At 41.1% G+C, this 27,151-nt stretch overlaps 1 protein-coding gene across 2 annotated transcripts in view; it reads left to right on the top strand.

The window, feature by feature from the left end:
* The window catches only part of adamts18 (ADAM metallopeptidase with thrombospondin type 1 motif, 18), an 83,833-nt gene extending 57,287 nt beyond the window's left edge, over positions 1-26,546 (top strand). The window contains exons 18-24 of one of the 2 annotated variants that reach the window (XM_034679056.1): positions 1,804-1,930; positions 10,760-10,964; positions 14,603-14,797; positions 18,309-18,379; positions 18,525-18,690; positions 22,560-22,758; positions 25,621-26,546. In XM_034679056.1, the coding sequence (XP_034534947.1) occupies positions 1,804-1,930; positions 10,760-10,964; positions 14,603-14,797; positions 18,309-18,379; positions 18,525-18,690; positions 22,560-22,758; positions 25,621-25,736 (1,079 nt within the window). In that variant the 3' untranslated portion in view covers positions 25,737-26,546. Of the gene's footprint in view, positions 1-1,803; positions 1,931-10,759; positions 10,965-14,602; positions 14,798-18,308; positions 18,380-18,524; positions 18,691-22,559; positions 22,759-25,617 lie in introns of both variants that reach the window. The other variant, XM_034679055.1, reaches the window with a different exon arrangement.
* Positions 26,547-27,151: the final 605 nt, after the last annotated feature.

Below are 27,151 nucleotides of genomic sequence, written 5' to 3'. Positions count from 1 at the left end.
CCGTGTTTTTGTTACGTAACAACAATATCCGGTCTGTCACGGAGTCAGAGCTCGGAGCTTGTTCAGCCCATAGACTGTATAAAATAATACTGAATCCCCTCCTCCGTTTTTCATTACCTGCACAAATGTGTGCTAACAAGGAGCTTAGGAGGGAGGCATGCTAGTTGTAGGCTGTCTTAATAAACACAAAGGTCGGTTTTACTCCCCACGTCTGCAGATTTGAAGATCTAGTGGATGATTTTTATTTGTCATGGATAAGTGCTAGCGCTAGTTAGCATAGCTACATAGCTACATGTTCATAGCTGTAGCTGTGTACCAAGACACACGTCTACATACTGACAAATAAAACAACAAGAAACACTAAATCTGTGACCAATCCTTCAGAAAAGGTCCCGCTGCCTTTCTGGCAGAGGTCGGTTTTACTCCCCACGTCTGCAGATTTGAAGATCTAGTGGATGATTTTTATTTGTCATGGATACGTGCTAGAGCTAATTAGCATAGCCACATAGCTACATGTTCGTAGCTGTGTACCAAGACACACGTCGACATACTGATAAATAAAACAACAAGAAACACTAAATCTGTGACCAATCCTTCAGAAAGTTCCTGCTGCAGGCGCCTCTCCGTCAGGATCAGATTCTGGATCAGATTCAGAGGGTTGAAGTAACGCGATCTCTGAGCAGCCGTGTATATTCAGCCAACATGTAAACATTAGATCAACGTGCCGGAGAGCCGAGACCACATCCACTTCCTGAGGGGGCGTGGTCAGAGGGAAAACAGAGTGTTCTGAGGAGGACTGAAGAAGAGGGTTTTTCAGGCATGCCAAAATCTGATTTCAAAGTGTTTTTTTGAGCATAAACTTTAAAGACATGTTTTGGGGACCTCTTAGACCAATATATATTGATGAAAAAAGCGTGATATGTCACCTTTAACACGCAAACCAAGACACAGTTAGCATGAGATTATATTTCATTTAAATGACTACAGGAACTGAATCACTTTTTAATTCCTTGTTTCCAGTTTGGATCTAAACCAAACCCCTTAATAAGCTCACACAAGTTTCTAGTCATATCAATTTAACCCTCATCTTTCTTTTTTCTCTACTTTATCATCAAACCGGGTTATGGTTTTTGTTAGCTAGTTAGCTAAAGTTGACTTGTACATCCTTGCCACCCAGACACTGATTTCCAAAATGAAACTGCTTTTCCTTTTTGTCTTTGTACTGGTTTTATATCCTGGTCTGTTTGTATGGAGAGGTGTAGACCTCTGTGGAGATTAAACCAAGGTTAAGAACCCTGTGGATGATATACATCTGAAGGTGATTTTGAGATTCTTTCAGAAATTTTGACTTACATGGTGCTTGTGAATAAAACACTCACCAGGTCTAAGTGCAGCAACTTAGAAGGAAAAGCGTAGGTAACAGTCAGGTGGGTGCATGATCTGAAAACACACAAAGGAAATATTTTTGTGTGGCTGAGTTTATCCATCCCAGTGTGTGTGTGAGTGTGTGTGTCTGTGTGTTTGTGTAAATGTGTTTTCTATTGTGTATTAGGCCAAAGAAAAGCTCCTTTGTTAACTGAGAAGTTTAGACTCTGTTGGTCCCAAAACACTCACATTAACCCCCTGCTCACTTGTCAGAGCATGACTCTGTGTGTGTGTGTGTGTGTGTGTGTGTGTGTGTGTGTGTGTGTGTGTGTGTGTGTGTGTGTGTGTGTGTGTGTGTGTGTGTGTGTGTGACTGCTCTTTGCAGCCCCGCTTCCATGTCTCAAGCTCTCTTCCTCTCTCCTCCTGTTTTCCCCTCAGGTCGTATCTCCACCAAGGCTATCTGTCTGCAGGACCAGAAGGTTCAGGTCAACTCCACCATGTGTAATCCTCACACCAGACCCACACTGGGCTCCCATCTGTGCAACACACAGCCCTGCCCTGCATAGTAAGTGCTGCTGTGGGTCAGGGCTTTTCTCCATGTACAGTTAGCCGTGGTATATGTGGTGTTGGTCTTTATGTTGCCAAATTTTCAGTAGCCTGAGGCGCTGTTTTAATTACAGGCAAACACACACAGACATACACACACATATACACTGTGGTTGAGCAGTCTCGAGGTTGTATGTGGTTCATCTGCTGTGGCCAGCCACCACTCTGCTCAGCCTGTGTTCTTTGCCTCTCCCCGTCCTCCTCTCCTCTCTGCCCACTCTTTAATTTTTCCTGTTTTCCTTCTTGAGAAATTACATGGAAGCTCCCCCTTTTCTGCTGTCTGGTTGCATCAGGATTTGCTCGTTCAATTGCAGGGTTTTCTCCAGCTGCAAGTCCATCTGAAAGTACAACTGGATTTTAATCACAGCGACAGAATAATGTAATATTTTGATTATATGTCTCTCTGTCTGGGATGTCAAGCTTTGTTCTGTCACTTTCTGAGAACAGACTCAGCAGACCATTTATCTGACCCTGGAAAGTCTTAACTAGAAGAGACACCAAACCCTTAATTCATACTTCCAATCCAATCCAATCCTAAGCAAGAAACGGTTTATTTTTAATGCCACACTCAATGGCTCTTCATTTTTCTCACTTTGGGCATGCTTCTCTTGTTCAAAGTGACATGAGCCCTGTGCACCCAGCCCTGATTTCAGCTGAGGACAGGACACAGTCACACTGAGGTCATCAAGTTCATGTTAATCTTACATGATATTTATGTTAATCTGTGATTACAAACACATACTTTGTGTTTGAAATGAAATAATGTGAAATTCAAGAGTAAATTCAGAATTGTTTATGACTAAATATCAAAATAACTTAAAACAGGAAACACATAAGATGCAGTCTGTTTTGAGGGGTTCATTCACAGATGAAAAAAAAGTAAAAACTGTCTTCCTGAGTAACACTTTCCATCGCTTTCGGCAAAGTTCTCAGAATCTGCTCGCTCAGGTTAACTTCCCTAGCTCTCTCCAGAACCATTTTTTTGCCATGTGGAAATAACAATTCTTCCAACTACCTGGGGAGTAGCTGAGCTCAGCCTACGATGGCTTTTATAGTTGTGACGTGCAAACCACGGATGCACTACCCCCTACATTTTCATCTACAGTGGTGCTGCCACCCACCTCAACTGGCAACTTTTGACTTTATTTGCTTAACGTAGTACCACTGTTTATTTTAATGCCTGATTGTGACCATAGACTGTATAAAACATGGACCTATATCCGTGACGTCACCCATCTGTTTCTGAAGTGCTGTTTTGAGGCCAATCAACGGCAGCAGCCATATTGCTGCTGTCGAGGGATTGTGACATAAAGAGGCGGGCTTTGAGCCTCCTAGCCAACAGCTACAGTGTTCCCACCTGTCAGTCAAGTCAGCTGTGCCTCTCATTGGAAGACTCCTAATCTCAATATCTTTGAAATTGCAGCGTTAGAAAAAAATTCACCCCCCGTACAGTGTGTGCTGATCAAGAAATGAGCTATCCAGACTACACTCGTCTTTTGTACCAGACTGTAAACATGTTTATTTCTGCTGTAAAGATTGTCTTTTTTGAATTGGTGTGTATGTGGTTTCCGTTACTTCCGGAGCCAGCCTAAAGTGGATCCTAAATGAAATGCAGTTTTTAGCACTTCCACATTGGACTCATATTTTTAGACCGTAGGTTGCCGCTTGATTGTGACCTAAGGAGGAAGGAGGGAGAAAAGCTGTTCAAAAGTAGCACTGCTGGCCAGGTCCATGTTGCCAAGCATCAAAGCTGCTTTTCAATGGGGCTGACTTTCAATTCTATCTTATAGCATGGTGGCGGTTGCACTCGCGGTCATGTCCATGACAAAGCTAGTGTTGTGCCATCTTCTGAGGGAAATACAATAATACAATAAAACATCTCTTCCAGCATTTTGAATGGTTTATACCAGTGGTCGGGCCAAATTTGGCCCACCCTCAATAATACCTGGCCCTCCAGATGATTATGATCAATTTGATTAAAAACTGAGTTGAAAAAAATTATATTTGATATCACAAAAACGACAATTCCACACATATTTCAGAACATTTATTAAAGCAGCATCTGCTTGACTTCGGATGCACACTGACTTAAACTTTATTGGCTCATGAGCGCTCTGAGAAAAAGGAGGAAAAAAGAAAACTGGCTCTCTGTGTGACACTGCAACTGAAAAAATGCAAAATCCCTTTCATTGAATCACAAAATAACAAGCTTGGCTCAAAGATCAAATAAATAAAATGAAATTAAACAAAAGCAGCAAGTTCTGCTTGACTTTTTACGCACACCGGCTTGCGATAGGAAATTAGTGATTGTGCGTTCTGAGAAAAAGGAAGAAAAAAGGAAACTCGCTCTCTGTTTGCCACTGCAACAGACAAAGTTCAAAATCTGCTTCTTTGAAATAAAACAAATAGCCAGCTTGGCGCAAAGATCAAATTAATAAAAGCAGCAAGTTCTGCTTGACTTTGGACATGCACAGGTTTGCAGTGGGAAATTGAGACATATGCAGCTGCACACCTGAAATTGAAACATTGATGGCATTCATTGAAGAAAAGCTCAACTCACAAGTATAGGTAGAGGGAAACATCATGAGCATGTAAAAGGCGAGTCTCTTAATCCACCTGTACTCCTCTGAGCATGCAATCCAAAAATCCTTCACGGATTGCGCACTGAGCTCATCGCTGACCAGGGAGCTTGTTTGAAAATCAATAAGGTCCAGCTGGAATGTTTATTATTAAAATCACAATTATTTAACCATTAAGTCTTAAAAGACAGTGCATGATTAAGTGATCAAAGACAGCAGCTTTATTACTGTCTGTTTAATCAGACTGACACAGAGTGGAGCAAAAACAGTAATAACAGCCTGTAGCAAATTCATTGATTTTAAATAATTAACTTTATTAAATTACATTTTTGTACAAGATATAAGCCTATACATGAGAAAAAAGTTCAAGAGACAGACCTGAAAAAGTATTGCCTGATGAAGATGTAATTTTGGCCCACCAATGAGTTGGTTAGAAAAAAAATTGGCCCCAGGCCAAACTAAGTTGCCGACCCCTGGTTTATACATATCACTGGTGTGTAGGATGCAGAACACTTTAGATGGAAAAAAAGTCATAAGTGTGTCCCATAGGCTTCCCTGAATTCTAGGGTAACAGTAATAAAAACAAGATTCATTTTACACAAAACACATTATTACAGTTTAATGAAAACAAAACAAAAGATAGCTTTTTGTCTGAGGGCATGTCCACCAGTGTCAGCTATATTTTAAATTTGGAACCAACAAATGAGCTGAGTTTTGGGCTTGTATGTTTTTGTTTCAGTGGGAAGGCTCTGTTTGGGTTTTTGGACTTCTTACCCTCTTGATTCCTGGTTACGGCCTGTCAGTGAAGTCCAAGCCCACAAGGATTACCAGTGTTTTAATCATTGTTGTCATGAAGAATGAACAAGTTGTTATTTCAAAGTCTGGAAGAATCGTTTAACTCCAGCAAACACTTGAGCAAAAGAAAGAGAGAATAATAAAGATAGACAAGGTTAAAGACACGGGCGAGATAGCTAAGCCAAATTAGAGCTATTGTCCCTGTCAGAGCACATCGCCCCTCTCAGAAGTTTTCAACCCAGAGCTCCTTGACTTTCCCAGGAGTAGATTCATGCCCGTGTTATATCTGTGTTGTCTAGACAGTGTGCTTAGTAACATGCATTTTTAAAAGAGTCGGTGCATTCAGGGACCAGTGCAGTGAGCAGGAGAGGAAAGCAGGGTAAAATGCAGCAGAGTAACAAGTCGAAACAGCACTGAATAAATGGCCTCTCTTCTATGTAGGCCTTTGGCTGAGGGAACTAGAGCTAGCTTGATTTACAGCATTGGTCCAGAGAACAGGCAGGGAACCGTGTCCTGGGTTCAGAGCGAGTATACACACATGCACATCAAAATACACAAACATGAAAGTTTGCACATTTACCGTTGGTATGCATACTTTTCATTTTCTGAAGTGTGGGACGCCGAGGTAATGTATTTAGGATGCAAATCAGGAGATAAAGATTGGAATGCAAGCTGCTTCTGTTTGATGTTAATGTTGTTGTCATTTTGTGCAGCCTTAGCCATGCCACAGCAAGTCCAGGTTGAACTTTCTCCAGTGTCACGGGTTGAACAAGCCAGACTACTATCGGTTACACCTTCAACATACAGCCTCTGTTTCTCACTAAGTTTCCCACCACCCGAGAGGGCATTTCCTGCGCCTAATCTTGGGCATACCATTTCTCTTATCTTGGCGAAAGGTATTAAACAGCCTTGTTGCGTGTCCCAACCTCCCTTCTTTGTTGGAGTGGAGAAAGTAGTATATCCCTTTAAAAAAACAGCAGTGAGGTTATCCATTCAGGGAAATAAAGCAGTATTTAACGCCCATGGATCTTATTATACAGTAGCTGACACCGTTTCTCAGCTTGTTGTGGCCAATTTATGGGCGCTGCACAGGAAGAAAGTAGAGTTGAGTGAGCAGCATGAAAGCTTTAATGACTGCATTAAGACCTCCAGGATGTATGGGCATGCATTCAAGATCCCAGCCTAGAGAAGAAAAACTGAGAATGAGGTGGGATGCACGTGCACTGTGTGTATGTGTCAGTGTGTGTGTGTGTGTGTGTGTACGTGTGTGACTGAAGGGGGAATGTAAAAGTGCCTGCTTATCTCTGCAGCATGTATCTCGGGTGCTGACAGGCCTATCCATGTTTTATTGTGCAGAGACGACGGGATTCCCACAGGGCCCGGCCAGTCTAGCCATGCAGAGCCAGTCAAACTCCCCCCCCAACCCTCACCCCTTCGCTCCCATCTACCCACTTTTGCTTCAGACATGTTTTAAACCTCTTCCCATAGTGTCAAGGAAAAATGGAGAAGCTTGTCTGTAGTGTAGCAGCAGCACAGAGCATGAAATAGGGATGCAAGGAGAATTTTAAGCTTTACAGTCCTCCAGCCCAGCATGAGGTTTGAAAAAGATACACTCATGTCTCATCCATATTTTGAAAAGTAAGTGTCTTCTTTAGCTTCCTCTGCAGCATGGCCTGTCCCCACCTCCATCTACCGCTCCATCTTCTCTGACTCCATAGATCCTCCTCTGCTGTTTGAAGTTTTTTGGCTCTTTCTCTTGGCAGAGGCCATCTGTGGAGTCACTTACCACCAGGTCGGGGATTTCTCTGTGCATCACACTGCGGGATATGTAGGCAGATCAAAGTGAGACATGTTGTACCTGAGCCAGAAAAGAGTTACAGAAAAAAGAAGATAAAACATAATGTATGCACAAGTTACTGACCAGGTGTTATCAAACTGCAAGAATTACCCCATAGCCAAAAAGTATTGAAATTAAAAGTTGAATCGTGTCATATACCTGTGATGTTTTGAAATCATGTGAAAGCAACACATTTCTGGTTTATGTATTAGCTGTAAAATGATTGAAGAATGAATGCAGTAAAATGAGAAGCAGGAGACTTTCACACTGTTAAGTAATAGTTAAAGGGATAATGTGGTAACCAGTGGTTAGGCGGAATATAATCATGACAGGGTGAGACATGTGAAGCAGAGAATCTCTGAAGGATTTTGCATAACCAATGACTAACTATGCATTGTCCTGCTTATTACCACGCTATCAATTCAATATACAAACAAGTTGACACTAAGCATTGGATAGCTAAAATAATAGTCCCTCAGTTTCTGCAGTTGGTAGCACTTCCATGGTTTTCCTTTTCATTTTTTATGCATAGATTTTTGTTCTTTTTGCCTTTATTGATAGTACAGCTGAAGAGAGACAGGAAATGTAGGGAGTAGAGAGTGGGGGAAGACATGCAGCGGATGGTCTCGGTAGGGATTCGAACCGGCGTCCTCTGCGACGTGGACTATAGCCTCTGTATGTGGGACGCTTAGACCGCTAGACCACCAGCGCCCCACTTCCATGGTTTTCCTATCAGCCTACTAACGGGTCAAATTATCATGAAACTTGACATTTTCATTTGCAATAAAGTCAAAATATTATTATTTGTTCTTTAGCATTAACAGACTCAGAACAGACAGCAGCACCAGTATAAGGTCCTCATCTCTGTAGTTTTTGGGTTGACATTTCTCTTCTGACTCCCCCAGTCCTATAACTCTGTCAAAGCTCACACCGTGGTTGCTTCATGTCCATTATCCTCAATTTGGTGTGTTATAACCTCCCTCACTAATTTCTGTTTTCCCTCTTCTTGTCTTCTTTTCTCTGCTAGTCACTGGTCAGCCATTGACCACATATCTAAAGTTCAGTGCTCTCTAAATGAATATTGAGTGTAATAATTAAAATGAAATGACCCTGTCTGTGAAGGCTCTCAGTCATCCGGGTCATGCTAATTCAAAGCTTGATCCGAAAAGCCAACTTGACAAAGTAGATATTCTTGAATACTAGTATTACTAAATATTAAATTATCCTCCATGTCGATGCCACCAGAAACATTGCCAACAGGACGAGGTAAAATCATAAACAATACACTAGATGTGCCACAACTACTATGTTGTGTGATGTGTGTAATCAGGTTGTCTCAAGCATTTTCTTATATACTCAGAATGAATAACTATTGTCAGAGGGTTTTGACCAATCAGAATCAAGTATTTAACACAGACAGGTCATGAGATGTATTTAAATGAGTTACCTTTTTGACACTGCAGACCTTTTACATTGTAAAAGGTGTTATTGCGTACATCAACACAAACGATGGCACATTAAGAATGTATGTTCACTAGATCACTACCAGCACCCTAAACCAAAATCAGCTTAATGGAATTCAGAAAGGACTACATACTTAAACTGTCAAGAAATGATTGTAGGGCTTACAAATGTGAACGCCAGCTGGAAATACTGAGTGACTGTACTTGAGGGAAATATTGAGAGAGTAAAATGTGCAAGGAAAAAGAAAGAAGGGATGATTTAGCAAGAACAAATACAAACAGGAAATGTATCCAAACCACACTTAAGTAAACATATATTAATCTGTGTTAAAAATACTTTGTTTAGAGTTCTGGTAAGAGCAGTGGTATTGACCTGTTTATCTGAGGTGGTCCTTTTGGTGCATAATTCAGCAGAAAACCACTGGCCTCCAATTTAACTCAGCATTAGGTTCAAAATAAACAAATGTTATTCATCTGTGGTAACATGTGTGCAGCAATATAAGTACTAAAAATGCATGGGAGAAGTTTTCAGAGCCACCCCTGCAGTATTGCACTTAGTTCTACCTCAAAATATGCCAGTTATTGAAACATTGCACAGATACAAATTACAGTTAGGTCAGTGGTGGTTTGCAGCGAAGCGGAGTGGCACTTTAGCCACTTTTACCCAATGATATATTGTTATTTATAAGCCAGGCAAAGCACAGGAAAAAAAAGCAAACAGTCCCTAAAAAATCCAAAACCCATGCTTTTGGGTCCCAATGGTTCAAATCTTTCCTGTTTCTAAATTGCAGTCTAGTCTTGCTGCCTCATTCGTCTGTGGCGTTTGAAAGAGAATGAAAGCATTTTTCTTCCCCTGAAGCAGGTCGGCGGTGTGGAGGAACGGTCTTTGCGGTGATATGTCATCTCAGAAACTGGACTGAGCCATCTGCCCATGTCTCCATCTCCCTCTTCTAAGCCTGTGGTTGTCAGACCACTCATTTGCTGTAATCTCCCCCTGCAGCCCTGATGCCAAGACAGAAGCTATTTTAGAAGCAGCAGTAGGCTTTCATCAGCAGCAGAGCAGGAACTCAGAAACACTAAAGGAGAGGACAGGCGAAAAGAGGATAAAAAAGGAGTGGAGATTAAATGATGGGAGACAAAAAAGCGGGGTGAAGAAGATAAAAAGAGGAAGGTACAATCAGGAGAGGAAATCAGGAAACATTAGATGTTGCATTCCCTGTCTTTCTGTTGCCATATTGTAAGCTATATATCGCGGATGGCCTTGGAGACCTGGGAAAGCCATTGTGGAGAGTTGTATGGACAGTATGGTTCTCATGTTATGTTAAAGCATGGTAGAACTTACCTGTTAAGAAAACAAGATTTTGATATGAGACAACTCACAGTTTTGGAAGTGAAATTGTGTTTATCTGTGCAGAGTAGAGATTTGAGTTTGTGGTTGTTCACACTGATTGGGACCTCAGTCATTGGTCTGACATCCTAATGACAGAAGCTGAGTTTACTTTATTGAAAGCTGCTCATGAAGTGAGCAATCTGGCAACCCATAGTGTTAGTGTTCGTTCTGTTTTCTCCCACTGTACCTACTCTACTCTGATAATCCAGCACTAAGCACTGTAGGAGCCACATTCGTCAACAGAGCTGTCAATCATGACATCACATCCCCTCTTTTTTTACATCAAATAATGGATTTGAACTACAATTCACTGGAAAAATGAACACTTGCACATACTTTGGCATGATGATAACTAATGGTAGAGTTAGAGAACGTGTTTGGGGAAAAAAAGAGTCGTATTTCAGTTATCTACTTTGACCCATGTCTCATCTGTTTACATGGAGGAGACAGGCGTTATGATCTAAAATGCAACCAGTCACCAGGGGGAGCTCTAAAAGTTTTGGCTTCACTTTGGGGTAGCCACTGTGCCACCCATGTCTTTTGGGGAAGTTCCTTTAATGGAAACACAACTTGGTTGTTTATGTGCAAATGAGTGCACATACAATTAAGTATGTCCTCAATCTCCTCTGTTAAAAACATGCTTGTATAGTATAATCTTATTTACTGATGGCTTGCTTCCTCTGGATTTCCTCTTCTGTATCTGACCTCTCATGTCTCTCTGCAGCTGGGCGACAGGAGAGTGGGGTTCCTGCAGCCGCTCGTGTGGGGGAGGTCAGCAAACCAGGACTTTGCGCTGCCTGAGGAAGGTGACCTATCAGAGAGAAGAAGTGGTGGCACACTCCCTCTGTCCTGTCATCTCTCCAGCCCAGGTCCAACCCTGCCACACCCAGGCCTGCCCGCCCGAGTGGAGCACTGGATCCTGGTCACAGGTGGGTTTTTGGAAGCTTTTAAAGATGCTGTAGTCAAGAAAACATCAAAGCTATAATTTAGTATAAAATTAAAACAAGACCTGAATTTTCCCAGGATGATGAATCATTTTAACTCACATGGTTTCTTTGATCTTTCCTTTGGCGTCACCTTGAGGTGAACATTTGAACGATGATTGTCAATTGAATTAACTCGAGAACTGTTGGGGGGAGTTATTTTTCCATTTGGTGCAACACTCTTTACTCTTTGTCCCAACTACCATGTACAACGTTTAACAGAGTAAGGAACATGCGCATCAGCCTCAACTAAACATGCAGTGTTCACTGTGTTAGCATGATAGGACTATACATTAAAGGGGGCTTCCAACTCTGGAAACAAAATAAACCTGCTTTAAGGGAGGTGTGCCCTTAGCGCTTCCTTTTTCTGTGACTTTAAGAAAATCCTGAAATACAGACAGTCATGATTGGTTGGCGGCCATGTATGACACTGTATCTACTAATCTGACATTGTTACTGATTAGGGCTGTCAGAATGAAACATTCAGTTTGATTATTCAATCATTCAATAATGATTAATTCACTTGTCAACAACATTTACACAGATCACTCACACTTCATTGTGCCCCTTGACCTTGCATGTAAATGAGCATACAGCTGTCAACAGCTGCTCTGTAAATATGAGGAAAACACATACAATTACTTGACTTGAATGTTTTTTTTTTATCATTTTATCCATCTCAGAGAATGTTGCTACATGATCAATTAATACCCCCCCTCCCTCTATCCCTCTTGTACCTGTGGCTGTACTCACATGCGCTCAACTCTTTGATATAAACCTTCTCTTGTCACAGTTTTAAAAGCAGGGGAGAAAACAACTTTTGGGACATAAGAGAACAAAACTTCTGGTGAAGACAGCCAACATAACAGAAAAATAACATTTTCATTTACACATGCAAAACATTTCTGTGTGGAGTCAGTGTGAGCTGATGTGAGTAAGCAGCAGGAAATAAATGGGGAAACTCACCCTCAGCGAGTGCAAGTGATGATGTTTATATCATGTGGCTTGTGTGGACGTAGAAGAGCAACACGCAGCAGAATAAATAAGCAGCGAAGATGTCTGCACATCGTCTGTTTGCATATAGCACTGATATAAATGCAAAATCTGTCATCATAGTGAAGGTCTCTGTTGCCTTGTACGCCATCATGTCATAAACATTGCACTGTGGCTTCTGCTGCGTGTTTTTGATGTCATGTCCTGCCTCACAAGACTCCCAACAACCCCCTCATCTGACAGGGATGGCTACTCACTGTCGAAGACATGCATACACAATATGTGGACGTTTTTTGGGGACAGAGCTTCTGAAAATGTTTTGAAAATTCCAGTAGTGCATGTGTGACAGAGGCTGCAGAGACTAGCAGAAACAAAGGGGTGGGGAAAAGCGCTGCTGTTTAGTGGAAAGAGGGTAGTTGGTGAATTAACGCTTGAAGCTCCTATTTGGAACTTTAGGATTGTGTGGATTTTGGCGCCCCCTATGGACCAAGTAGTTTTTGCAGATTTTGTCCTGAACAACGTAATTAATGTTTATTTCAAAAGTTGTCATCCTGCTGTCTTTTTACATTCAAATGCATCACAGTTGCAAGTCTTTGCTGTGAACATGTGAAAAAAGGCTTCATCAGCAGCACACAGTTAAACACTTGGTCTGACACGTACCCCCCACCAGTGGCTTTACAGATGGAAAATAATGAAATCTCCACACTCAAGGTTTAAATAAGGTGACATTTTTTTTTACATACAATTAAAACAAATGGGTACAGGGTTTTGCAGACTCAAGCTTTTTGCATAAATTATGATAAATGTGATCATTTGTAAGAATTAATAAGATATATTTCTTTCTAATAGCTTGACAGCACTATTACCAATCAAAACAAACGTCTCCATTTCAGGAGAGTTTGTTGATTCAGTGTTGATCCACAAGAATTCATTTTTCAGTTTGATGTTTCGGGCTTTAAAGGTAACTCATCACTGTCATTTTGTTAAGCCACAAGCAAACTTTCCACAGTTGAGTGTTTGATTTGTGTGCATGAGTGTGTGTGTGTGCGTGTGTGTGATGAAACTCAACTTGCAAAACAACAATGTGACTTCTGAAATAAGTGCTGGCTTTGCTCTGGTGAAGTGACCTTGTAAGCCATCACAGTGCGACAGTGAATCAGAATAAATGACTCCAGGACCCTGCAGGACTGACTGAGCTAAAGAACATCCAGATATTATGTTTTACGTCATTCTTCTTTTCTTGTTAATAGTAAACATACTGCATACACAAACACAAACCCTCAGACTGATTTTTCCCTCTCTTGTGTAAGCTGTCAGAGGTTTCACTCAGCTTTAACAAACACTCTTCTGCCCTCTGTTGGACGCATGAAGAGCTACAAATAAATAAATTAATAACATGCTTCTCATCTGGATACAAAGACACATTTAGCTTTAATCATGTGGAATCTGGATTGTTTTAGTTTTTAAATACTTTCTTATTTCTCTTTTTTTGATTGCAATCAAAAAGAAATGTTTTTTACTCATCTTTATTCAAGTTTGTGATTTGAACAATTTAATGATAATGAACTCTACCTACATGTAGCAACGAAATAAACCCATGAACCACAAAACAGCCACACAAAAGTGATTATACTTGATTATTTTCTGTTATGCCCCCCTCCTTCCTTTCAGTAATTGTTACTGTGAGATGATGATCTGCAGTATTGCTTTCATTTGAAGCACAGAAAAATATTACACAAAGCCAAAAGTTGATCAGTGAGGTTAATCCTCTGGCCAATAAACAGGTTTAACTTGAAGGTTTTGGCCTGCTCCTCTGAAACCAAAATGCATCGGACTTCACAGAAGTTTTATTTACTCTCTGTCCTTGTGCAGAATATCAATGGACTGGCTGCAGATCTGACAGTTTGTCAAACTTTGTGAAGTGATTAGCCGGTGTGACCTGCACAGCTGGGACATTCAGCTGTCATTCAGCCATCACTCTTTTGGACACTTGCGTTGTGTGCTTTGGCTATTTTGTTATAAGCTGTGCGGGTTCAGTTGGCGGTCATGCAGAGACAAGGCCAGTCTCCCTGAAGAGATCAATCGAACCTCTCAGTGACAAAAGGACAACTGGGGGGTGTGTACGTGCATTTTTGTGTATTTAAAATGTGCACAGATGTGTGCATGTCTAATAAATTAATGGGATGTTAAAACTGCAATGACCGCTGTGGTCGTCAGTCCCCGTGGAGCAGTTTGACTCTATAGCTCAGTTTACAGCAGCAGAACTGTCTGCTGCTGGTGGATACTCTGATGGGCTGGGGTCACATTCAGCTCTGAGTTATTGGTTTATTGTATTTAATGTTAGGCCATAATGGGCTGCTATCAAACCGATGACCTTCTGTTTGCTTGTACACCATGTGGTGAATCGAAAATGCATTTACAGTGTCCGTGCCAAGGATTTAACCTCTGTTAATGCAGCCTAATGCTTAAATGTAATAGGAGTTGAAGGGTAAAGCAGCCACGAGGAAGTATAAGGCTAAGGCATGGTAAGTGTGTATTTGTGAATGCGTGATTTAAAATTGTTTGTCAATGACTTCTTTGCTTCCTCTCAGTGCTCTAAGAGCTGCGGTCGTGGACTCAGGAAGCGAAGCGTGTTTTGCCGCAGCACTGACCCAGGAGCCAAAGCGGTGGTGGTGCCTGACAGCATGTGCAGACAGCATCACAAGCCCAAAGCCCAAGAGACGTGTGTCCTGCGGCGCTGCCCCAAGAATGAAAGGTTACAGTGGATCCCCACTCCTTGGGGAGAGGTAAGAGGACATGAGGGGACATGAAGTGAAGTATTTTGTTTTAGGCTGACAAGTCTGAGAACACCCACCTGTGAGATCTGTTATTATCAGAACACGATTTTGAGGCACACTTTTTATTGTTGGTAATTTTTGTTGCTTGGAAGTTGGTCTGACTTAAAAACCTAGAAATAGAGCCATAGACTGTAAAAATGAAGAAAACAATTCCACTGTGACAGCTCTCATTTACTGCATTTTAACCATCTTTGTTTTACTTTAGAATTGACCGTAGTGTACAAAAGGCTGGTCAAGTTTTGTTTCTGTCCTGGTTGACAGGTCACCATGGAACATTCTTGTCAAAGGGAGGTTGCCACGCCCTGATGTTTACCTTTATTTACTGTCCTCTTTATAATAATAACTCTATTAAATAACACCTTTAAATACAAGGCTCTATAAAGTACTTTGATGGACACATAAAAGCTTAAGAACAAAGCAAGACTCAAAACTGCAAATTACCAAAATAATGTATTTAACCTGCACATCATGTGAACCCAGGAAACACAAGCACCCAGCAACATTAACTGAGACCAAAAGGACCAACCATGAAAGATAATATGAGCAATTAAAAGAGATGGGAGAATACAAAGAAGTGAGTAGTGAGTAGAAGTAAGAGCATAGAAGATAAGTAAAAGACATTCAAGACATATAAGGAAATATAAAAGGAAAATAGATGAAGTGTTAATCAAGGAGTTGATGCACAAAAAAAGAGATAAAAGCAAGCCCTCTTGGTGGAACCACTTGACATAAAAGCACCATTGTGCTCTACTGAAGAAGACTGAATGAACTAGTGATTTAGACCAAAACACAGAAGAAAATATTTGTAGAGGTACTGAATCACGTAGGATTTAGGGGAATTTTCCAGTAGATATAAATAAATAAGACACTTTTCAACCAGTGGAGTCACCTCCTGCTGCACATTTTCTAAAATTAGAGGCTACACTCATTTCTTATCTGCATAAGTCCTGATGTTTCTACTAGTTTCAGGATCTGAAATGTTCCCTTTCATGTGCACATCACAGCAGGCGATCATGAGTGTTCTTGGGGACTGTTTCTGGGTTAATTTCATTGAAAGATTTTAAAATGTAGTTCCAAAATATGTGAACGATATCATTGGCCTGGCCCAATTACTCACAGTAATTGATTCCCACTATTATTTCCTATGTTAACACATCAGCTTACCCTGACTTCTTGCAGGCACAAAAAGTCAGGCTGAGCAGATTTGACCATTTGCCTTAAAAGATTTATACCACTGCAATGCCAGGAAAAAGTTTCAGAGATGCAGTGCATGTTTTAAAGGAGCTTATGATTTAACCTCCTCAACCTTAGACATTTCCAACACGGCGACGACTTGCAGCTTTTTAAAAAAGAAGACAAAACGTCTCTCTTTGATGACAGCCCTCAAGAATAAAAAAAGGACTCTCATATTATGCTTCAAGTTTTCAAAGACATTTGACAACCAAACTGGGAGAAATCCATCACAGAACAGAGGAAACGGTTTCACAGCTGGGAGCCTCAGTAGACCAGAATGCAATGCAACATCAAGACGTTTGCTTCATGTGGACTGAAAAGCTATCAGCATTCCTCAACTTCACTTCCCTTTGCTGAGCTCATTGAGAGGCAAACTCACAGATGTTGGAAAATGACAAACTTGACTTGAAGAACAGGAAAACAAGAAGAACTGAATATAAATAATTTCATAACTTATAAAGGAGAGTGTGTTGTGGACCCTTCAGAATCATGTGACCATAGACCCTCAGAAGTGAATGATGGGTTTTTGTTGTTTTCAATAGCAGGACAGTCTAAAGTTGTCAAATTATCAATACAATTAAATACTACGTGCACTAAAACAACATAACATCCGTCATTTTTCCATTCAATATTATTGATAAGCAGTTTGACAGTTATATTGTCAACAGGAGGGGAGCGTGGTGGATCAACATTGAGATAAAGTAAACAAAGCAGCCAAACTAAAAGTTCAAAAGTTAGTTTCTGATTGTTTGACAGTGATACGCTCTAAAAGACGTCCACATGTCCAGGGTGCTGGAGAATTTGGTTTACTTTGCAGTTTGAACTTGTGCTTACTCCTGCTTGTGTGTGTCTCTGCTCAGCCCTCCATCACAGCCAATACGCTGACTCCTCGTTCTGCAAATACAGATAATTTTTTAGGTCTTTTTAGTATTTTATGAAGACTAGGGATGCAAATTTCAAGTATTTTCCATGATCGATCTTTAGTAAATGTTAACGATCAATTATCGATGAATCATTTAAAAATAAAACGTAAACGTTTTCCGTCAAAAATAATGCCAAATGCGTTTTTTTTCCGCCGAATCAAATTTTCTTTCACGACACAATGTATATAACTGACAATACTGAATAGCTAAGGATCGTATTGAGGTGTTCAAAATGTTAAACTAAATATCATCATGTGGAGCAGGCTCAAAATCTCAGAGGACATACAGTCATATAAAGTGAAGGCTCAGACTTCAACAAGGGAACTGAACAAAAACATATTTTAGACTCACAGTGTCCAGTTTTCTGTCTACTCGTTCTTATTGAGCGCAACCGGGTCATAATCAGTCCGGCTCGTGGAGACCCGTCACTCAGCTGCAGCCCCCAGCTGAGCGTCTCCTCTGTGCGCAACACTTTTAGTCAGCTGATTCACATGAAAACATGCTTTAAACTTCAAACACCTCCCTGATAGCTGAACCAAATATGAGACCACATGATGTTTGTTCCACCTGATAGAATATCGAAACAAAAAAATGTGCTTGAGTAAGTTCTTAACAATCAATTAATTGATACTTGATTAATTATGTACATCCCTAATAAAGACACACACATATATGTTATGTGTATGTATGCTGCAGACAGACAGAAAGCACAGGAGAGAGACAGCAACATCGCCTGGTCTGGTCTAGAAAGGTCTATGTGAGGGTCAGGTTTGCAGCACAAAACTGCCATGGTGAAAATCATTGAACACACTTAGTTTCTGGTAAAGCTGCAAATATGTTTCATATAAAGGAATCAACAAAAATGAAGTGACAAATAGATAAATATGTGATCAGTAGTAATTTTTCAAGCAAAATATCCCAAATTTGCTGAATTGTTTGACAAAAAATATTCTTCTTGAATTTTATAGTTAACAATCCATCAGAGGTAAAAGTCATAGGCAGATAAATGAATTGATAAAATAAAAAGAATCATTTGTTCCAGCTTTAGTTCAAAGAAAACAATGTAGTTTTGAATTCTGACCAAGAGCCAAGCAAACACACGCTCACTTAAAAAAACATACACGCTGTCTGTTCATCAAACATAATGACTGAGAAATACTCTGTGGGGCACTTTGTATTTTGGCTCTATTACTACGACAATAGGTGACCTTGTGCTGTCTGCTATATGGATACCTGCAGCTTCACTCATGCTTTCACAGAGTCTATTTTCTAAAATTGTCCCTCCTGCCTGCACTCTCTTTCAGTGCTCCAGGTCTTGTGGTTCAGGCGTCCAGAAAAGAGAGCTTCGCTGCGGGGAGAGAGACTCACAGGGAGGGTATGTACCTTTAACTGCACACCAAGACGTCTCTTACTCTTTCATAGATCTGCACAGACACTTAAGACCCCCCTGTGTCACCTTTATCCTCTGAGTTACAATGTTTTCAAGTATGGAAGCAGACAACCTTTCCTCTCGCACACAGGCTTGTAGAGTTCCCCACACGGAGGTGCAGGAATATGGCCAAACCTTTGGTGGATCTCCAGCAGGGCTGTAACAGAGGTCCATGCCCACAGCCCCCCCGGGTCGTTCCTGCCAGAACCCCCTCCACTGCTGTGGTCTTAGGCTGGTACTCCTCTCCTTGGCAACAGGTATATGTCCATATGCTTTGATCCTAAACAGTCTACATGAGAGACTTTTAGCACTGCAAGTGTGTTCCAGCTGACAGGCTTCCAATTTTTGAGCTTTTTCTCTAACATGTGAAACAGTCGCAGACTACACTAAATTTATATTTGGTGGAAAATTGAATTCAGAGATATGTAACGCATGACTGGATGCTCAAACTAGAATTTGTCTTTGCAGCCATGACAGCACTTAAATTCATAATCCATTACATCAGCATGGAAAGGTACAGAAAGTAGAAAAGCAGATTTTATCTCTGTCTGGAAGAACGCCAAGTCTTAAAAATATATATTTTCAAACATAAATGTTTGGGGAAGCCAACTAGGGATCTACAAAAGACACATAACATAAACAGGAATAAACCGTTTTCCTTCCCTCCCATTGTTATGCACTTGGAATCATAAATTGGTAACCACTGGTTTGTTGACAGCTACGTTTAATTCTAAATTTCTGCATTATGGTCGTTGACATGTTGTTTTTATGAGCCAGTGGTTGTCGCATGTGGACCACAGGGCAGAGCTGGACAGCAGAGAGGTTGTAAAAGCAAAGTTATCAGAGGTTGTGCCTTTGGCTGATGCAGTAACTGAAAAATAACAGAGTTTAGCATCATATTTCCCTACAGACTGTGAAAAAGACACATGGAGGGGATGTATACGTGGTATAATAATAATAATAATAATAATAATAATAATAATAATAATAATGATAATGATAATGATAATAATAATAATACATTTCTTTTTAGTCGCCTTTCAAATCACCCAAGATCACCTTACAGATAATAAAAACAGTCATCATTAAAACATCATAAAAACAAACAAACAAACAAAAGGAAAGAGTCATAAATAAAAACTAGTGCAGAGAGTCCAGTTAGAGGGAGTAAGCCAGTTTGAACAGGTGAGTTTTGAGTTTGGATTTGAATGATGTTGTGGAGTCCGACTGTCTTATGTGTGGGGGGAGGGAGTTCCAGAGTCTGGATGCAGAGCAGCTGAAGGCTCGGGCACCCATGGTACTGAGGCGTGATGGTGGAATGGTTAATAGTACACTCTGTACAAGCCTCCCCGCCCTCTCAGATCAGCCGACATGGGCTTATTGGTTATACCTAGTGCCCGTTTAAAATCCAAGGGGTTTCAGGCTTTTTCAGTCCGGGCTCCCAAACTATGGGACGACCTACCATCTGAAATAAGGCGTGCTACTTCTGTTCTTAATTTCAAATCACTTCTTAAAACTTTCTTTTTCAAAAAGGCCTTCGTAACTTGCTAACATGTTATTATGTATGTGTGTGTGTGTGTATGTATGTATGTATGGAAGTATAAGTATGTGCATGTGTGTACATATGTATATGTATATGTGTATATGTGTATGAAAAAGGGTTGGGATTATATGTATTATTGTTTACTTTCTGTGAAGCACTTTGTAACTCTGTTTAGAAAAGTGCTATATAAATAAAGTTTATTATTATTATTATTATTATTATAATAGTCAAGCAGAGGTTGAGCGGAGGGAGCGGGAGGGAGTGTATTCATGAAGGAGGTTGCGGAGGTAAGTGGGGGCCAGGTTGTGAAGAGCTTTGTAGGTGAGGAGAAGGTTTTTGTAGTGGATGCGGTGTTGGACAGGGAGCCAGTGAAGTTGGATGAGAACAGGAGTGATGTGGTCAGATGATTTGGTGCGGGTGATGATCCGGGCGGACGAGTTCTGAATGAGTTGCAGTCTGTTGATGAGTTTGGTGGGAAGTCCGGTGAGGAGGGCGTTGCAATAATCAATACTCGGCAGTATCACGGCAGTAGCTGACCAGAGTTGTGAGTACAACAGGCTCAAGAAACGAGGAAGTTTAGGGACTTTGTCAGACACTTGGCAGAAAGTCAGCATCACTCACCTGTTACTGAAAGCCGCCACACCCCATTGTATGCATAACTTTATCCTTTCTTTAACCCTCCTGTTATGTTGCGGGTCAAATTGACCCTTTTTAAAGTTCAAAAATCCCCCAAAGAAAAGTTACAGTATTTTTTCGGTATGAAACGTCTTTGCTTGGCTTAATAGATGAAATCAACATACACATTTAAAATGGTTCATTACACATTTTAGGCAATATATGCCTTCAAACCAGCTAAAAACTGCTTAAAAATCTGGGCAGCATGTTACAGAAGAGGTGTCTCTTGTTAATTTATCAACATCACTTCATTAGAAAGACAAATAATCTAAATAAAATAAAACAAAATCTATGTCATGTAGAATTACTGTACTTATATTTAGGTCTTTCCAATGTACATTTAAATTAAGCTTTCATGTGAATTTTCATTAAAACGAGTGAGTTATCCTCACTGAACCATGATCTGTGAGAATTAAAGAAAACCATTGCACCAAATATTGATTTAGATGGTTAATAATGGAGTTAATAATGAGATTAGTAAAATGTTTATTGGGATTTTTTGGGTTCTGGCACTTTTGGATAATTAAATATGCCACGGGTCAAATTGACCGAGGAAAATTATTGCTGTTCCTGAGAAACGAACATAACAGGAGGGTTAATTTAAATAAATTTAACATATAAATGTAATCTTGTAACAATTAAATTAAATGGTAATAATGAACTACAGCCAACAAAACCTTTTCTTGTACCAGCTTGTTTAATGTGTATCGCCTTTTTTTGTTATCCTATTTTTTTGGGTCCCAGAGGTTGTTGCTAGAAAACAATCAAGAACATAATGCAGGACTTTTTGTAGCAACAACCTTGTTTCAAACAGAGTGTGATTGATCCATTAAAGCTTTTCCCACCTAACTGATGTTAGCTCGTTAAAAAGCTAGCTAAAGCTATAATAATCTCTAAATTAAAGTCGCCATTTCCAAACATTCATCGTCTTGAAATGAGAAACCTTCTTTTATTATGAAGGTTCCTTATTATAATGGACACTGAGTGATAGATCTGTTACATGCAAGAATGGAAAGCCTAATAGCTGTGCCAATAAGAACTAAAAAGACTAAAGCTTATAAAAACCATGATATGAAAGTGTAAGTCAGTATGACTTTGAAATGATTATGTCAGGGAGTGCTGAGAATTTAATCCAAAGCTTCTCTGAGGAATCATATTTCTGCGTGGTCAGTTTCTTCTAAGCTAACAAATCTAGTGCGAAGGGTTTGTCAGGTTCACAACATTTATTTCTGCCTCACCATCTCTCTCTGTATGGATTTTTGTTTACCAAGCTCCTTTCTCTGGGAGGCCCTGGCATCATGAGGGAGGCAACACAATGTCTGGGTCCAAACCGATCAATACAAGATATATATGACCAAGAGTGGCTCCTGTGATCCTATATCTGTGTTTCTAAAAACCGGAACAGAGATGGTGTTAGTTCACAGATGGAGCTTAGTGTTTTTTGCCACCAGTGGCTTGCTATATGGTAAAGGCCTCAGATGCATCACAAAAGCTCTACTCTGTTACATAGTGTTTCAGTGCAGGTTGTGTAGGCTATGTGTTATATCATCTATTATGCAGAAAGTCTTAAGGGCAGCCTCTTATAGCACGGTGTCTTATTCTACTTGATCTGAAGCTTGTGATCCGAGTATGTTTCCACCAGAGAAGATATCTCCTGACAGCTTGCTGGAGGGCGAGTACATGCTGGATGGGATGTTTGTTTTCTTCATCTGTTCTTTGTCTCTGCATAGACTTTTCCTCCATCCTTCCCCCTCGCTCTCCTAGTCCTTTTATGCCGATTCATTTTCCTCCATGCGCTTCAACGTTTTATCTCCCTCCACTATTTATATCGCTGCGCCTCTCTCCCATTCCTCTGCCTAACATTCTGTCCTTCTTCTTGTTTCCGCCTCTCCCCTTTCTCTGTGTCAGTGCTCTGTGTCCTGTGGTGGAGGAGTGCAGACCCGGACCATTCAATGTCTGCGGCAAGGTCGCCCTGCAGCTGGCTGCCTGCCACATCAGAGGCCTGTCACATCCAGGGCGTGCAACACACACTTCTGTCCCCTCGCTGCTCCCCCTCCTCCGCCACCACGCCCTGGACGGGTCACAGCTGCCGGACCTACACTGAAAGGTAAACCCCACAGAGGACATGAAGTACAGTTTTATATGTAACCAGACCATTTATTTATAATCCTGAGACTACAGCACTGTGTGGAATATGCATCCCCTGGTCTTGGGTGGGTTTTTTGCTGTTCTCAACGGATACTTAACAGTTAGCCAAAATAAATGTAACTTTAAATGGTGTAGTTTTTAAATGTTGGCACTCTGGCCGAGCTGCTAACCACAGCCATCTTGTTTTTTCATCGGTGAATGACTCCAGGGAGGCAGTGTCAGTCAGTCAAACACTTGGTCCGGGCTGAAATATTGAATAAACTGAAATTCAACTTTTGTTTTTCATTTGCACATGCCCTCATCCTTATGTGAAGAGTAATGTTTGGCTCTAAATGTCACCTATCTCAAAGAAGTGCTGTGTCTTCGTACCTCTAGAAGACATTCAATTATTTCGTTGACTGTTTTTAGATAAAACTAATAAAAGGGTAGTTCACTATTTTAAGCAAGGTTGTATGAGGTACTTGTTCGTGGTGGGAATCCTGATCAGCTGGGCCCCTTTCTTGAGAAGCCAGCCAGTGAACCTGCAGAAACTGGGCTATCAGCTGCTGCTGAAAGGGTCAATTATACAGTACATAGGGGAGAACGGGGTTGGTTGTCCCACTTTTTACCGTTTTGATGATTGCTCATCATCAAAACATCTTTCAATAGTCATTCCTACATTAAATTGAAGCTTAAGGTGTTGGCTTGAAATGTGTATCCCTCTCATTTTCCAACTTATTGTAACAAAGAGGCAATTAACTATCAAAGACACTCTGACACATTGTGACAACCAACCCTATCACGGGGATGGTTGTCATACACTATGGGGTTGGTTGTCACACACTATGGGGTTGGTTGTCACACACCAAGGGGTTGGTTGTCACACACTATGGGGTTGGTTGTCACACACTATGGTTGTCACACACTATGGGGTTGGTTGTCACACTATGGGGTTGGTTGTCACACACTATGGGGTTGGTTGTCACACACCAAGGGGTTGGTTGTCACACACTATGGGGTTGGTTGTCACACACTATGGGGTTGGTTGTCAAACACTATGGGGTTGGTTGTCACACACCAAGGGGTTGGTTGTCACACACTACGGGGTTGGTTGTCACACTATAGGGTTGGTTGTCACACACTATAGGGTTGGTTGTCACACACTACAGGGTTGGTTGTCACACACTATAGGGTTGGTTGTCACACACTATAGGGTTGGTTGTCACACACTATGGGGTTGGTTGTCACACACTACAGGGTTGGTTGTCACACACTACGGGGTTGGTTGTCACACACTATAGGGTTGGTTGTCACACACTATAGGATTGGTTGTCACACACTACAGGGTTGGTTGTCACACACTATAGGGTTGGTTGTCACACTATGGGGTTGGTTGTCACACACTATAGGGTTGGTTGTCACACACTATGGGGTTGGTTGTCACACACTATGGGGTTGGTTGTCACACACTATGGGGTTGGTTGTCACACACTATGGGGTTGGTTGTCACACACTATGGGGTTGGCTGTCACACACTATGGGGTTGGTTGTCACACACTATAGGGTTGGTTGTCACACACTATGGGGTTGGTTGTCACACACTATGGTTGTCACACACTATGGGGTTGGTTGTCACACACCAAGGGGTTGGTTGTCACACACTATGGGGTTGGTTGTCACACACTATGGGGTTGGCTGTCACACACTATGGGGTTGGTTGTCACACACTATGGGGTTGGTTGTCACACACTATGGGGTTGGCTGTCACACACTATGGGGTTGGTTGTCACACACTATGGGGTTGGTTGTCACACACTATGGGGTTGGTTGTCACACACTATGGGGTTGGTTGTCACACACTATGGGGTTGGTTGTCACACACTATGGGGTTGGTTGTCACACACTATGGGGTTGGTTGTCACAATGGTATTTCAATGGGAAAAATCTTTTTAAAAAGGCAAGAAGGCAGAATTACATTTGAAAGTTTAACTGCACTGACAAGTGATAGGCCTACATAGGCCTACTGCACACTCCAACTCATTTCACCATGCATGATTTTGCCAACATAGGGGTTGGTTGTTACATGTGACAACCAACCCCAAAGAGAATGTGACGACCAACCACAACTAGATTTTTTTGCTAGCATCAAGGCTAACAACCATCTAACAACTACTTAGCTAGCTAATAAAAATCTAAACTATAGCTTTCCCCTCACACTTTGTAAGGGTAACACTTGTTTTGTTATAAACCCATCGTTTAAAAGCCTAGAAGAAAAATACTGAGGAGCTGAATATTTACAATTTGACATGAAAAACACAAAAAGTCCTCTCACCTCAAGTTCAGCTGTCTTACTCCAGAGAAGACTGTGTAGGTGAGCTCTGATCCTAATTCTGCAAATGTCCATACCCCAATTTGAGAGACAGTGCCCTCTGGTGGCGAGATATAACGAGTGTGCCAACCAACCCGTGTGACAACCAACCCCGTTCTCCCCTACGTGTCGTGAGTGCGAGCAGTGCAAAAATAAATGGGCTTTCTGACAGTAAAGTGAAGCCCTAAAAAAACAGAGTTTCTTTAAATTAGCTACATGATGTGGTAAAATGAATCTACAGCACTAAATGGCCTTTCTTCAATGTCTGCTCTCAAGCTGTTTTTTCAAGAAAATAGCTAAGCCTACCGGCGTCCCCTGTGAATGATATGTTTCTATTGACAGGGGCCTCACGCAACCCCACTTGAAAACTGAACTATCCCTTTATTTACATAATCAACATAATCATGAGCTCATGGGTTACCGGCTTCATTAGACTTGCTGCTAAATGCATGTTTCTGTTTGTTTTCCCAGCAGATGAGCATTGTGTGGACCATTTCAGCTGGTGCCACTTGGTCCCCCAGCACGGCGTCTGTAGCCACAAGTTCTATGGACAGCAGTGCTGCAAGTCGTGCTCCAGCAAGAGGCCGTAAAGGTCCAATACCTCTGAGTCTGTGGCTTCAGACCTCAAGGAGTCAACATGAAAGAGACCATTTGAGGATGATAACTGAAAACAAACACAGAACTGTGCTCAACACATGTGGGTTTTCCTCCTGGAGTACTTGACTAATGAACTCTGAAAAGAAGTAAAAGAGCAAAATCCTTGGACTCCTTTTGTTTAAGAAGACGATGTGGCTAATGGCGCTCCTCTGCCAAAGTGGCCGTGTGTCACATTTCAAACTGGAAAGAACTGCAAAGAACAGAGCATCTGAAGACGTACTGATGTAATATATATGTTGTCCTTCTGTTGCGTGTTTTCCTTTTGAAACCTCTAAAGCTACAAGCCATCAAGAGACCAGGAAAAGGACAATAGCATTTTTAGCTTGCTTTCTCGTTGTATTTTAAAGGCGTCTGGTTTCATACTCCTTTATTTAAGTTATTATGGTGCGTAATATATGGTTTTACATTTTGTCAGGTGTACAGTGGATCTGTGACATACGTATCTATGTTTGGATGTACTATCGGATTACCAGTCACCTTTGGATCCTTGTTATGAGATTTAATATGAGGTAATAATTCAAATGTTCAGATTTCTGCACTTTTCCTTCAAATAACTCTCCGCCTGTTTTGTTTACTGCTGCTGATTCATACCTGGAAATGTTTTTCATGTGCATTCCTTTCATGTTAACGCTTTGAAACATGCCTATCTGTGTATGTACAACATTTAATGCAGTCACGTTGTAAGTGGTCCTTTTTATCTCTCCTGTATGGTTATGGAAATACAACATGATCATCTATCTGTCTTTCCTTTTTGTGTGCATTCTCTCTATCGATTTATGAGACAAGGAGGGGAACAAAGCACAGTGATGTCTGCAAACCCAGGGGAGATGAGAGTGGGGTGAGACGGGGAGAAGAGGATGATTGTTGGCCGAGCAGGGATGCGGTCTACCTGGAAAGAGGTTTTTCTTGTCAGGAGAGGACAGTGTAGGTGGGTTTTTCATAGAGGTCAGGTCACAATGAATCACTGGTGTGGCAAAGCCTTGGGGTGGTTGATTTAGAGTTTGAGTTGAGTTTGTTGTGGATCAGTGATAACTTTAATGCAAAAACTGGGTACAAATGCATGTTGTTTGGGAACCAGTCTTAGAAATAAGTCACGTGTTTACATTTATCCAAAACACTGACTTTAAAGGACACAGACAAAGAGACTACCTCTTTGACGTCACCCATTGGTTTCTGGAGAGACTTCAAAGAGTAGTGGCTTGTAGCTGTTTGCTAGGCCCACCTGTCAGTCAACTCTGCCATACAGATATATGTTTAACTTTACCCTCTTTAATGTCATAAAAATATCACACACCCCCTACAGTGTGTTCTATACTGAAAACAGTTCTTTGAACAAGGCTGTAGACAT

Source organism: Notolabrus celidotus, chromosome 3 (genome assembly GCF_009762535.1).
Source record: "Notolabrus celidotus isolate fNotCel1 chromosome 3, fNotCel1.pri, whole genome shotgun sequence".
Taxonomy (NCBI): domain Eukaryota; kingdom Metazoa; phylum Chordata; class Actinopteri; order Labriformes; family Labridae; genus Notolabrus; species Notolabrus celidotus.
The sequence above is the reverse complement of the archived record's forward strand: the minus strand, read 5'-3'. Positions and strand labels throughout refer to the sequence as shown.